This window comes from Xyrauchen texanus, chromosome 6 (assembly GCF_025860055.1).
Source record: "Xyrauchen texanus isolate HMW12.3.18 chromosome 6, RBS_HiC_50CHRs, whole genome shotgun sequence".
NCBI classification, from domain to species: domain Eukaryota; kingdom Metazoa; phylum Chordata; class Actinopteri; order Cypriniformes; family Catostomidae; genus Xyrauchen; species Xyrauchen texanus.
Window position 1 is genome coordinate 4,922,361 of NC_068281.1, and position 14,742 is coordinate 4,937,102.

Genomic DNA, 14,742 nt, shown 5'->3' on the forward strand with positions numbered 1-14,742 from the left:
ATGCCTTGTTGATGCTAGAGGTCAGAGGAGAATGGGCCGACTGATTCAAGCTGATAGAAGAGCAACTTTGCCTGAAATAACCACTCGTTACAACCGAGGTATGCAGCAAAGCATTTGTGAAGCCACAACACGCACAACCTTGAGGCGGATGGGCTACAACAGCAGAAGACCCCACCGGGTACCACTCATCTCCACTACAAATAGGAAAAAGAGGCTACAATTTGCAAGAGCTCACCAAAATTGGACAGTTGAAGACTGGAAAAATATTGCCTGGTCTGATGAGTCTCAATTTCTGTTGAGACATTCAGATGGTAGAGTCAGAATTTGGAGTAAACAGAATGAGAACATGGATCCATCATGCCTTGTTACCACTGTGCAGGCTGGTGGTGGTGGTGTAATGGTGTGGGGGATGTTTTCTTGGCACACTTTAGGCCCCTTAGTGCCAATTGGGCATCGTTTAAATGCCACGGCCTACCTGAGCATTGTTTCTGACCATGTCCATCCCTTTATGGCCACCATGTACCCATCCTCTGATGGCTACTTCCAGCAGGATAATGCACCATGTCACAAAGCTCGAATCATTTCAAATTGGTTTCTTGAACATGACAATGAGTTCACTGTACTAAAATGGCCCCCACAGTCACCAGATCTCAACCCAATAGAGCATCTTTGGGATGTGGTGGAACAGGAGCTTCGTGCCCTGGATGTGCATCCCACAAATCTCCATCAACTGCAAGATGCTATCCTATCAATATGGGCCAACATTTCTAAAGAATGCTTTCAGCACCTTGTTGAATCAATGCCACGTAGAATGAAGGCAGTTCTGAAGGCGAAAGGGGTCAAACACAGTATTAGTATGGTGTTCCTAATAATACTTTAGGTGAGTGTATATATATATATATATATATATATATATATATATATATATATATATATACACAGTATATAAATATTTAAAGGTAACTATGTATAATTATTTCATCATTGTATTTGTAATTATTGTTCGATTTTTTTTATTGGTATATGCGATGAAATGCGATTAATCACGATTAATTAATTTGGACACCATGTAATTAATTTGATTACAATTTGTAATCGATTGACAGCCCTAATATATATATATATATATATATATATATATATATATACTAAAGGCTTTTGGTCTTTTCTAAAGCTTTATTTCAAACCATAATTCTGTTTAAACATGTATTGTCTTATGCAAATGTATAAACACAATTTTTTTATTCCAAACTAAGTACTTCAATGTAATATGTTCTTTGTAAGATTATGAATAATGAAATAAACACTACAGAGAAAGTAATGTACAAATGTTACACTCATTATTAAGAAATGCTGTTCATTGTGCAGGGTTTATATACCGAAACTGCACGTCTTTAGGCTGGAGTGATCCGTATCCTCCATACGAGGAGGCCTGTGGATTTGAAGACGATTCAGAATCCAGAACTGTGGTAGATATACTCTCATCATACTTACATAGATGACAGTCATAATTTGAATAAAAAATTGAATAAAAAAAAACATTACCTCTTTAAATCAGCTTAGTTTGATAAATTACTTCCTACTGATGTGTTTCTGGACTTCCTATGGTGACCACTTGTAGGCGCTGTTTTGTTTTTGTCTTGATTTTTACAGCGTTGCAATGCTGCCATGTACTTATTTTTTTCACTCAGTTATGTTGTAAAAACAACATCTTTTCTCGTAATAATGAGATATTTTGTCATAAAAACAACATCTTTTCTCATAATAACAAAATATTTTGTCATAAAAACAACATCTTTTCTCATAACAACAAGATATTTTATAGTAAAAAACATCTTTTCTCATATTAACGAGATATTATGTCATAAAAACTACATCTTTTCTCATAATAACGAAATATTTTTCATAAACCGTCTAGGTTACTAGTGTAACCACCTCGACGTTGTGACTTGCAGTGACACAAGGGGCTTCTTTTGGGAGCCTCGGTTACCTCTGAATATGAAAAAGGAAAATGCCAAATTGGCGAACAGAATTTGCATGTCCCGCCCCCGGACATAAGGGTTATAAAAGGCAGGGATCGTGCATCTTTTCAGTCAGGTTCTGCACTGAGGTGCCGAGAGTAAGATTTGGCCGTTACAGCGGCTTTGTACAGTGCTGTGGCAAGGGGGACACAACGTCTCGTTCCCTTCATCAGGGAACTGGGTTTACACTAGTAACCTTGACGTTCCCCTTCTGTCACTCACTTCACATTGTGTCGATTGTAGTGACACAAGGGGTCTCTATCAAAAGCGCTACCTACACTGAACTGTGTTACGTGATCTGCTGATGCTGGTGCAGCAAGCTATAGCGTGCCAAGAAGCATGAGCATCAGACTGTACGTCATCCTCCCCGACGCCCCACTAAAATGTCATATTGTTTTTATTAGGTCCCCGGCATCCGACCAAGGATTCTCTTGTGGGGTGGGAACAAGCGACGTGGCAAGCATGGGAGCAGTCCGTGCCAGCCTTTTCTCTCTCCATGTTTCTCCTCATGCCGAGTGTTAGATGTGGCTGGGAACATTTAATGCTATAACACGCATCAGGGAAGACTCCGATTCTTTCTGGGGGAAAAGACCCTGCAGAGACCACATCCTGTCCAGACTGGGGAGGTTAAATGCAGTGAATATGTCACATGGGCCTTCAGGCCCCATGTGGAAGAGGCGCAGTGGCAGATCCTACCTAGTGAGGAAGGAGTTGCTACAGACACAGTGAAAGGGGGGGCAGAGGGGGCTGCACAAGGGAGACACGAGTCTGCCGGCAGGGGACCGTACCGTGGAAAATACGCACAGGGGGATTAATCCGTGAAGGCCAAACCCTGTGGAGCACCTATTCCAGTACAGAGTAGTTAGTACCCGTTGTGGGTCTGGTCAGGAATTCCTCAGGAGAGCACACACCGCATTGCCGATTTATGTACACTACCATCGCGGTGCTGTCTGAAAGGGTCGGTGTCAGGGCAAGATCGAGACGTGAAAGTACGCATCCTTCAGGTCTACCGCTGTGAACCAATCTGAATGCCGAACGCATATTAGAATTAGTTTTTGCGTGATCATCTTGAATGGGAGTTTGTGCAGAGCCTGGTTAAAAACTTGCAGGTCCAATACTGGCCTCAACCAACCTCCCTTTTTGGGTATGATGAAGTAAGGGCTGTAGAAACCCTTCTCCATCTCGGCTGGAGGGACAGGCTCTATCACATCCTTTTGCAAAAGGGTAGCGATTTACGCGTGCAGGGTGCTGGCTTTTTCGCTATGCACTGAAGTGGGGTTGGAAAGCATGAGCCATGTGTCCAAGTTCTGAGCAAGGGGCTATAAAGGGATGATAGTTTTTGACATACCCGGTGAGGCTTCGCAGTGGTGTGGAGCAGGTAGTGTTGCCTCGGGAGGCAAAGTTGCAACCTGAGGCATGTTTGCTGAGAGAGAACTCAAGGCCTTCCGGGTCCTAGAAGAGGTTCATGGGATGGGGGGCATCTGCTTCCAGTGGGTAGCTCTATACTGGGACTGAGAGCTGGGCCCTGGTTGAGGCGGAGCTCCCTGCTGGTTTCTTGGCACCGCAGGGGGACACCCTTGGCGAGCAGAATGGGCTCAGCTGGATGAAGACCGTCGCCGAGGTAGGATGTGTTGGCCTCTGTCTGTTTATTCACCACTCAAAACTGCTGGGCGAAATATTCAATGGTGTCACCGAATAGGCCAAGTGGGCTTTGTCAGTTTCCCGCATCTCGACCAAGTTCAGCCACAGGTGACGCTCCTGGACCACAAGGGTGGCCATCGCCTGTCCGAGTGCCTGTGCTGTGACCTTCGTGGCTCAGAGGGTGAGGTCGGTAGCTGAGCACAGTTCCTGCAGCACATCAGGATCAGGACTACCCACATGCAGATCTTTTAGTGCCTTGGCCTGGTGAACTTGCAAGAGGGCCAGGGCATGCAGGGCGGAGGCGGCCTGTCTGGAGGCCCTGTAGGCTTTCCTCCCCTTAGAGGGGAGTGCAGGATGATCCCGCCAAGTGGTTGTGCTTTGCGGGCACAGGTGCATCGCAACCACTTTGTCGTCATCATCCTGCTCCATGGCACCGACGGAGACATCAGACTGGCCGTGGGGCAAGCCTGTCTCATGTCGAGCCCGGACGGAAGAAATCGAGCGTGCTGGGGTGGCGGGTGGTTTGTGGGGATTTACCCGGCGATACCGTGCCCGTGGAACTCCCCAAATCACCTCCATCACCAGCCGGGTCGTTCTCAATCCCGTGGGAAGTAGGAGCAATGCAGGGGCGGCTGGAGTGGCGTTTCCTTTGAGAAAGGAAAGCTGCAAACGCAACAATACCATGATCAGGTTCTCGCAATGAGTACATGAACCATCCACAAACACTGCCTCGGTGTGATCGTGACACAGACACAGCGCCTATGGCCGTCAAGGCAGCGCCTATGGCCGTCAGAAGCGGAGAGATATATGCCGCATCCAGGAACAACGCAAAGGCAGAAGGGCATCTTGAAAAAGATGCGTCTTTAAAAAGATGTTCGACACCAAGCATTAACTCTTTTATTTTCTTTGAAAATAGTACTCTTTTAGAGGAGTTTTGCTCTTTTAGAGGACAACTGTCGAAGTGCCCAGGGGCATGGACTGCACTGGCGTACAAAGGAGGGAAAAAGCTGCTGGCAATGCGCTGTAGATCCAACAGGAAAGCTCTCTTAGAGGTGAGTGGACCAGAGTGAGGTTTCCGCTCGCTGAACACACACAACTGCTCGGCTCCTCAGTGCACATTCCCTGCCTTTTATACCCATATGTCCAGGGGCGGGAGATGCAAATTCTGTTTGCCAATTTGGCATTGGCCTTTTTCATATTCAGAGGTATCCGCGGCTCCTGAAAGAAGCCCCTTGTGTCACTACAATCGACACAACGTTGAGTGAGTAACAGAAGGGGATCTACATATTTTCTCCAAATAATGAGATATTTTGTTGAAAAAAACATATTTTCTCGTAATAACAAGATATTTTGGCATAAAACTACATCTTTTCTCGTAATAACGAGACATTTGTCATTAAAAACTACATCTTTTCTCATAATAATATGTTGTAAAATAAATGTTTTGAGCATTTGAGCTGAACAATGTTTTCTGAACCGTGCTAGTGTAAACTGCAGACCAAGATGTTTTGGAGTGTTTGCAAAAAGGATGAGAATATAATATTTGTTTTGTAAAAAAAGATATGATAGTGTAAAATAGTAAAATTTTAATGACAATTACAAAATAATGCAAGAACTTCATCGACCACTTGTCAAACAGATAATTTTACAAATGATTGCATATGATAAATACACTCACCTAAAGGATTATTAGGAACACCTGTTCAATTTCTCATTAATGCAATTATCTAATCAACCAATCATATGGCAGTTGCTTCAATGCATTTAGGGGTGTGGTCCTGGTCAAGACAATCTCCTGAACTCCAAACTGAATGTCAGAATGGGAAAGAAAGGTGATTTAAGCAATTTTGAGCGTGGCATGGTTGTTGGTGCCAGACGGGCCGGTCTGAGTATTTCACAATCTGCTCAGTTACTGGGATTTTCACACACAACCATTTCTAGGGTTTACAAAGAATGGTGTGAAAAGGAAAAACATCCAGTATCGCGGCAGTCCTGTGGGCGAAAATGCCTTGTTGATGCTAGAGGTCAGAGGAGAATGGGCCGACTGATTCAAGCTGATAGAAGAGCAACTTTGCCTGAAATAACCACTTGTTACAACCGAGGTATGCAGCAAAGCATTTGTGAAGCCACAACACGCACAACCTTGAGGCGGATGGGCTACAACAGCAGAAGACCCCACCGGGTACCACTCATCTCCACTACAAATAGGAAAAAGAGGCTACAATTTGCAAGAGCTCACCAAAATTGGACAGTTGAAGACTGGAAAAATTTTGCCTGGTCTGATGAGTCTCGATTTCTGTTGAGACATTCAGATGGTAGAGTCAGAATTTGGAGTAAACAGAATGAGAACATGGATCCATCATGCCTTGTTACCACTGTGCAGGCTGGTGGTGGTGGTGTAATGGTGTGGGGGATGTTTTCTTGGCACACTTTAGGCCCCTTAGTGCCAATTGGGCATCGTTATAAATGCCACGGCCTACCTGAGCATTGTTTCTGACCATGTCCATCCCTTTATGGCCACCATGTACCCATCCTCTGATGGCTACTTCCAGCAGGATAATGAACCATGTCACAAAGCTCGAATCATTTCAAATTGGTTTCTTGAACATGACAATGAGTTCACTGTACTAAAATGGCCCCCACAGTCACCAGATCTCAACCCAATACAGCATCTTTGGGATGTGGTGGAATGGGAGCTTCGTGCCCTGGATGTGCATCCAACAAATCTCCATCAACTGCAAGATGCTATCCTATCAATATGGGCCAACATTTCTAAAGAATGCTTTCAGCACCTTGTTGAATCAATGCCACGTAGAATTAAGGCAGTTCTGAAGGCGAAAGGGGGTCAAACACAGTATTAGTATGGTGTTCCTAATAATCCTTTAGGTGAGTGTATATTGAACATGTTTAGGAGAGATGGCTCATCGTTTGTGCATTTCACATCAATTATTCTTTAAACAACGAATATATAAATATAAATACAATCCAATGTTTTGTCATGCATAAACAAATAAAATTACAGAGGCATGTTAATGATGATAATAAAAAAATAATTATTTGGTTGACATTTTATTTGCCACTTAGTTATTACAAGAAAATATATAATTGTTATGACATAAAATAAATAAATAAAATACTTTCAACTAAAATTATTGTAAAAAAGCACTATACAAATAAATTGAAAATCGAAATTAATTTCAAAACACAGCATCCAGGTGGACTTTCAATTAATCAAATAAACAGTGAAATCAAGATCTGTAATTCTATGTGAGCTACAGTTTTACCTCGTGTGATATAAACTGCATCTCTCAGACAACTTGTTCTGTACTTTTCAGACAACATACTTATCGACTTTGAAACAACTGTACACTGCAGGATACGCAACATCACTTATTTCACTCATTACAGCCGTTATCATATTCACTTGCTTCAGGTAAAGCTACATATTGCCTATATTTGGCATATCATTTACAGAATTATGTATATGGAGTATAAACAGCCTATTGTTGCAGTTCTGGTGGAACATTTACATGTATCAGTTGTATATTTCTTATACTGTATACATACACACACCTATCAGGCTCTTTGCCATAACCACATTTCTCCATTACAGGAAATTTCACTGTACCAGAAACTACATACACATCAATCTGTTTGTTTCATTCATTCTACGGGCTACTGCAGTCTTCATCAAAGACGCTGTACTTTTCTCAGATGAAACTCTGGACCACTGTTTAATGTCCACGGTGAGTGAGAGAGTGTATGTTTGTAATGATCTGAATTTAGCAGTGCTGGGTAGATTACTTCTGAGCTGTAATCTGGTACTGATTACTAATTACAGTATAAGGCAAAACATTTTGTCAATAACGTAATCTATTGGATTACATTTTAAAGTCTAATCTGATTGATTTTTAATTAGTTTTGGTTCATTTCTAAATTTATATGACTTTGTATGTGTGTGTGTTTTTTTTAGTCGCTATTTGTTTGTCTGAGTGAATAAAAGCCTGCCGGGTTTAATGTCCCCGTATACATAGGTCATGCATATGAGGTATTGTTTTTAAAGTTTAGAATCTGAACTTTTCAGAGAATACCATCACTATGGCATTTATGTTACACAAAACAATAAAATAATGCCTGACAACATTTGCGTCGCAAATTAGCACCTCCCTGGAGGTAAATGGGTAGAAATATTAATTTGAATATAAAAGTCCTTCATATATCATATATATAAGTCATATATCAAATGAAAGCTCTCATTCTCAGGAATGTGACTGTGCAGTTTATTTAAAGATTTAATTAAAAGTATTACTAAATGAAATATGATTTCTGTAAGTCATCAAATACATGTGTCTCCTTTATGCACTATCTGCTTATATCTTATATCTGCTTTTACATTAGGCAGTTGTCTAAAAAATGTGCCATTTTTTTACTTATCTGTGAGATTGCTTGACTGAATTGTCCAATGTGATATCTTGTTATATCTTATAGATTTACAGAACAGAATATGCCATCCAGCAGGAAAAGCAAGCTAAACAAATCATCATAAAATATGTTTTCAACTATTGATGATAAAATGTTAAATAGCATAGCAAAAATGAGGATCAGCTTTATAAAGACACCTAAACTGAGCTACTAGTCCACTCAGAGGCTCAGAGATATTCAATGATAAAAAGAGGATGGTGCATAAACTTCAAATTATACTGAATGTCTATGGATGAGCAAATCTCTGAAGGCTGAAATGCATTAGAGCGCCACCTATATTTGAGATCTGTATATTGTGATGGAATGTGATAATGTTTTTTTTTTTCTAGTACTTGCTGCCATCTAGTGGTAAAAAATCATCTAGAGGTAGAGTGAACAGAACCAGAATTACATGCTTACAAATTTGGGACAACAAAAAAGAAGAAGAAAAAAAATCTGTTTATCATAAGATTATAAACATATCAAATATAATACATGAATAATTTTAGTCTTTTTTTTATTTGGAGGATTTTCAGAATAAATGCGACCAGATTTTTGTATTTAGTCCCGAGTGTGTGTGAATGATGAGCTTTTAAATTTGATAGTGAAAAATTGCAGGCTGCAGCGCAAAAATGCATCAGAGTTTAATGAGTTAAAATGTTCTTACACTAGTTCTTGTAACTTGGGCATTACAAATGCCATCCATGTGTGGTAACAGGTCAGACCATCACAAACATCACAAAAAAAAAAACAATAAAAAAAACCAATTTGCATGAATAAAACGAAGTTTACTGCACTAATGCAATCGGTTCTTTTATTTTTTTGGGATTACTGCTCAATCTTTAGTGCATTCAGAGGCCATCGGGAGAACCGGGACTTTTCCCGGAGGGCCGGTCGAGAAATGGGGCCGCGAATTGGTGCTGCGATATGCCGAAGGGGGCCGCGATATGATGAATTGGACAGCGAAACACATTAGTAATCTATTTATGAATATTTTAAAAAGTAATGTAATCTAATTACAAGTACTTGATTTTCATTATTGTATTGCACAATCCAGATTACTTGTAATCCGTTACTACCCAGCACTGACAATAAGAGACCGGCAGCTCGACTTTCATGTTTGATGTCTCATTTTGGCCTCCATATGAAACCATAATGACACTTAATCCTCGCTATCTTCAAAAGTTGTGTGTAAACCCACCTGAATTCTCTGAGTAGCCACCCACTATTGAAACTATGAAAAGAATATTTACTATGAAAACAAACTCTTCCCATGTTTAAATTAAATTTTACTTCGTGTTGATGAGGTAGAGTGCAAATGATGGTTGTGTTCTTATTCTGTCTCTGTGTTTTGTTGTTCATAGGCCGTGTGTAAGACTGCTGTAGCGTTCTTTCAGTTCTGCATTCTCACAAATTACTTTTGGCTGCTGGTGGAGGGAATGTACCTGCAAACACTCCTGGCCCTCACATTTGTCTCGCAGAGAAAGTACTTCTGGTGGTACATCCTCATCGGATGGGGTTAGTACATCATGAAAAATGGGCTTGCTGGAGAAAGACTTAGTAATTCGATTTTAAGGCACTTGAGTTCGAGCGATTGTAGATTTTGCAGATACCATTAACTTTTGGAAGTTGGTGGAAAAGAGTGATAACCGATGAATAGGACAATCGTTTTTAAAGGGATAGTTCACCCCAAAAATTTGATTATCTCATTGTTTACTCTCATGTCATCCCAGATGTGTATGACTTTCTTTCTTCTGCAGAACATAAATACAATTTTAGAAGAATATTTAAGCTCTGTAGGTCCATACAATACAAATGATTGGTGACCATAACTTTGAAGCTCTAAAAGGAGATAAAATCAGCATAAGGTAATTACTAAGACTCTAGTGGTTTAATCCATGTCTTCAGAAACAATCCAGTTGGGTTTGTGTGAGAATAGACCAAAAAATAACTCTTTTATCATTTATCTTAACACTTCCAAATGCTTGACACATGCACAGAACACTAGATGGCGCTATAGGAAGTGTAATCAAGCCACTGCTGTCAAGATGTACAGTGAATAAGAACTTTCATTTAGGTCTGTTCTCACCCAAAACCAACTGGATCACTTCAGAAACACTAGAGTCTGATGGATTATGTTTATGCTGACTTGATCTGCTTTGTGAAGCTTCAAAGGCCTGGCCACCATTCACTTGCATTGTATGGACCTGCAGAGCTGAGATATTCTTTGAAAAATCTTTATTTGGGTTCTGCAGAAGAAAGAAAGTTATACATCTTAGATGGCACACTGCAAAAAATGATTTTCTAGACAAGTATTTTTGTCTTGTTTTCCTGTCAAATTATCTAAACTATCTATTTATTTACTTGTCAAGCAAAATGGGATAAGATATTAAGTCTTGTTTTAAGATAAATCTGACAAAATTTTGTGAACTTTAGACTCAAAACAAGAAAACAAATCTGCCAATGGGGTAAGCAAAATAAACTTGTTTTCTCTTTAAATTAAGTTTATTTTGCTTACCCCATTGGCAGATTTTTTTTTCTTGTTTGAAAAAAGTTAACTATCCCTTTAAAATTGATTTATAGAATGCTACAAAAATGTCTTGGTCTTTGCTTACAATGATGGGAACCTAGAGTCTAGAAGAATAAATAAAATCCCCATTTTATTGTGCAACCAAAATCCCCAAAATAACCAGAATTTGGATTTGATGCATAGTGATGAACTTTTAAATATAAACAATATATGGGGACTCTTATTTTGAAAGTGCAAAGGCTTGGCTCCGTTAGAGTGCTCTATATGTAAGTATTTACCAAATTAAGCTCGTGATTCTTTTTATTTCACTACTAGAGGCCGCTGTTATACTGTAGATGTAAGCCGTTCTAACTGTAGAGTCCTCCAGCGCCGGCCACAGCGGAACCCACAGAGGAATAAACAAATATAAAAATATCGGCAACTATTGGCATAGATTTATGCTATTAACTGATAGTTTACAAAATCAAACTATCGGCACAGATTAATCGGTAAAACCGATATATTAGTGTACCTCAGAGACATTATAGAGATCACTTTTGAAACTTTAAAGCAGACACATGATCTAACTGGTGTCTTTATTTTAGGAGAAACATCTGAGTAGCAGGCGACTTCAGCAAAAGTCTCTAGTTATATTTGAAGAAGAATAATAATAATAGGGGCTGGCTGTGGCTCAGTTGGTAGAGTGGGTCGGCCACTAATCGCAGGGTTGGTGGTTTCAATCCTGGCCCACACGACTCCACATGCCGAAGTGTCCTTGGGCGAGACACTGAACCCTAAGTTGCTCCCAATGGCAGGCTAGCACCTTACATAGCAGCTCTGCCAGCCATTGGTGTGTGAATGGGTGAATGAGATGCAGTGTAAAGCACATTGAATACTGTTAAGGCTTAAAAAGGCGTTATATAAGTGCAGACCATTTACCATATATTGAAGAGATGTGATTTGTGATTTTTGTTCCCTAGGGCTTACATCTTGTTCTTTTCTGTGAGTTTGGAGAAAGTTAGTATTATACTTTGTCTGTATTTTTTGTAGGTGTGCCATCAGTCGTACTGATTGTGTGGGTGTTGACCAGACAGTTCTACGATAACAGAGGGTATGTCGAAAAGTCAACGTGAACTCAAAATGGACCCTATTTACTTTCCTTATGCATGTTTCGGCATGGTGTACGATTAATCAGTTCACATTGTTTCATATAATAAAAAAATAAGTTCTGGCTGACATCACCAAGCCCTCTTATTTTTCCAACCCCTCCCCTCCAACAACATTTCACAGTCCAATACATTTCCAATGGATGATTTATTTATTTTCTCATGTATATCCTATTTCAATCTAAAACCCATTACGGTCACATTATAGAAGTACAAGCATTTAAGTAGAAATTCTTATTTTGTTATTTTTCACATTTGCAGTTGTTGGGATGACACAGATAATATGAACATCTGGTGGATAATCAAAGGACCAATCACAGCATCACTGTTTGTGAGTAATGATTTTAGCATATGACAGATTTTGATCAACAAATGAAGTATACCAGACAAATTACCTCAGATATCATCTGCTCTACTCTTAGTACTGTTGTTTCTGTCTATCTGTCTGGCAGGCCAATATTATCATCTTCCTAAATGTGATTCGGATCTTGGTTCAGAAATTAAAGAGTCCTGGAGTCGGAGGCAGTGACACGGGTCACTTCATGTAAGTCTTAAGAACAGTCCACTCAACAGTTCCAGTAATACAGTGAAACACTAGTAGGGTCTGAAATAAACCCTGTAACGCTATGCGTTACATATTTGATACATGATTTTCGAAAGCCTCTACATCATCAACATTATCAAAGCTGCTGAAAAACCTGTTGTGTGCAATGCACTTGATGTCTTCTGATTAGAGGTCTGTATGGTCCTTAAAATGAACCCGTACCCGAGACCACGTGGCCCTACCCGGCCCAAACGATACCGTCAGATTGTAAGCCCGATCCTGACCCGAAATCACTTACTATCGAATTACTTCTCCCGGCAAGTACTGTTGCAATAGGCTGTATTTTCTGTAAGTATATAGGCAACATTTGTAACAGTACTGAAACAGTAAACATCCAGTTTTAACAAGGCAGAGCTGCCTCAGAACACTAGAACAGAAAGAAAAAAAGCATTGCCTTACCGTTTATTTGCCGAAACTTCACCTGGTGCAGAACAATCTGGAATAATATGAAACAATGCAACAGTCCCTCTATGCAGCCTGAACCTGTTCAGGACATTGAATCTTTGTGACACCTGTGCTAAAAGCAATCTAGACGCAGCACAATGAATGAAACATAGCGCAGGTGTCTCGACATGCATTTTTGAAAATACTTTTGAACTTGACATGGTGTTTAAAATATGCCAGACCTGCTCAAGACACGGTGGGAATGTCAAAGACATTCCCATTCATTCATGGGAAAACAGAACAGACATGCGCAAAAACTCGTTCGGTGTGTAACTAGCGCGTGTCTCTGCACAAAACAAGTTTGGTAAGCCTGTGTATTTTTTCATTCATAAAAACCTGAACCCGACACGACTGAAGTCCTACTTGAAAAACTGACCCGAACCCAGCCCAAAAAACCCGTCAGGTTCTCGGGTCCCGACGGGCACGGGTCGGGTTGCAGACCTCTACATCTGATGTCTACTTTCTGTGCTCTTCTGGAAGAAGTGGAAATAAAGTTTAACGATTTAGCTTTTTAAAATGTATATACAGTGTTTGGTGCATAAAAACATCATAGGCTCAGATTGGATTTACTAGACTCATCATAACTTTGTTTGTCATATTTTAATTTTGTTGGCTTGTCAACATGAAATGAATAGTTAACACAAAACTGCATTTGCAACCCATATTTTCAACATGGTCTCATAGAATCAGGATACTACCTAATTATTGGCAAAATGATTTTTAAGTTGCTTGTTGTATGTATTGAGGAAGTTTCCTAGTAAAATGAACACTAGAGGTGCAAAAACAACACTGGATTTCAAACAAATCACCAGTAAAATGGCAGATCATCAGTTCGTAAAAACACTTATTTCGCTCTTTCCGCTTCACTCCTTTGGAGAACATTTACCTCGCTTTTAGCGCCTCTCAGTGGACATTTCACCTCAGAACTGCCCCGATACATGTAAGGAACCACGTGACATCATTTAGCCAAAAAATCCACCACAGTCAAGCCATTTTCATGAGGTCAGGCAACATTTTTTCTTTGTAATACTGTGCACTGATGAATCATGCACAATATGACCTGGAACGTGCATTAAGAAAGTAAATGGCGCCAAATCTGATTTCCTGTTGACTTTAAAGAAAACCTATTATGCCCCTTTTTACAAGATGTAAAAGAAGTCGTAGGTGTCCCCAGAATGTGTTTGAAGTTTCAGCTCAAAATACCCCATGGATCATTTATTATAACATGTTATAAATGCCTCTTTTTGGGTGGAATCATAAACACGCTGTTTTCGTGTGTGTCTCTTTAAATGCAAATGAGCTGCTGCTCCCCGCCCCTGACATAGCTCTGGCCTCTGTGAATACAATCAGAGACAATGGTAACTTTAGCTGCATTAGCCGTGGAATCAGCTAACAAGCACATTCGGAAAGGCGATTTGGAAACATTCACAAAATATAAAGTGCGATACATACACCTTCAGGATATGAAGCTGGAACATGAACAGTTGGTACTGATCCATGCTTGAGAATAAAAACAATTTAAAATCCTGCTTTATATTGACACTCATTCACAGAGCAGTCCGGTGTAAAATTATTTGCACAAACACACATTTTTGTAGGTTTTGGGGCACATTTCCTTCAAAAACAAAACTTGTCCACTGCATTTTCAGTGCTCTGATGCCGGGAGTACATGAAGACTCTTATGTTCACTTTTACAGCCAACAACAAAACACTTATGATGCTTACGAAGCTGAGACAGAGAGCTGTGTGTAGTTCACTCAGGGGAGGATCTATGATAATAGGGTGGAGTCCGTCACCAGTCGTGGGCGTGGCCTGCTCTAACGTGACATCACGTTAGAGCAGAAATGAAAACCGTTAATTTTGACACACTGTTTTTGATTTATAGAAATATAAGAA

At 40.1% G+C, this 14,742-nt stretch overlaps 1 protein-coding gene across 1 annotated transcript in view; it reads left to right on the forward strand.

Moving 5' to 3' along the window:
- LOC127645655 (pituitary adenylate cyclase-activating polypeptide type I receptor-like) overlaps positions 1-14,742 on the forward strand; it is a 31,032-nt gene that overhangs the window by 10,781 nt on the left and 5,509 nt on the right. The window contains exons 4-10 of the mRNA XM_052129331.1: positions 1,369-1,469; positions 6,998-7,095; positions 7,276-7,408; positions 9,488-9,641; positions 11,683-11,743; positions 12,060-12,129; positions 12,251-12,342. Of these exons, the coding sequence (XP_051985291.1) occupies positions 1,369-1,469; positions 6,998-7,095; positions 7,276-7,408; positions 9,488-9,641; positions 11,683-11,743; positions 12,060-12,129; positions 12,251-12,342 (709 nt within the window). The remainder of the gene's footprint in view (positions 1-1,368; positions 1,470-6,997; positions 7,096-7,275; positions 7,409-9,487; positions 9,642-11,682; positions 11,744-12,059; positions 12,130-12,250; positions 12,343-14,742) is intronic.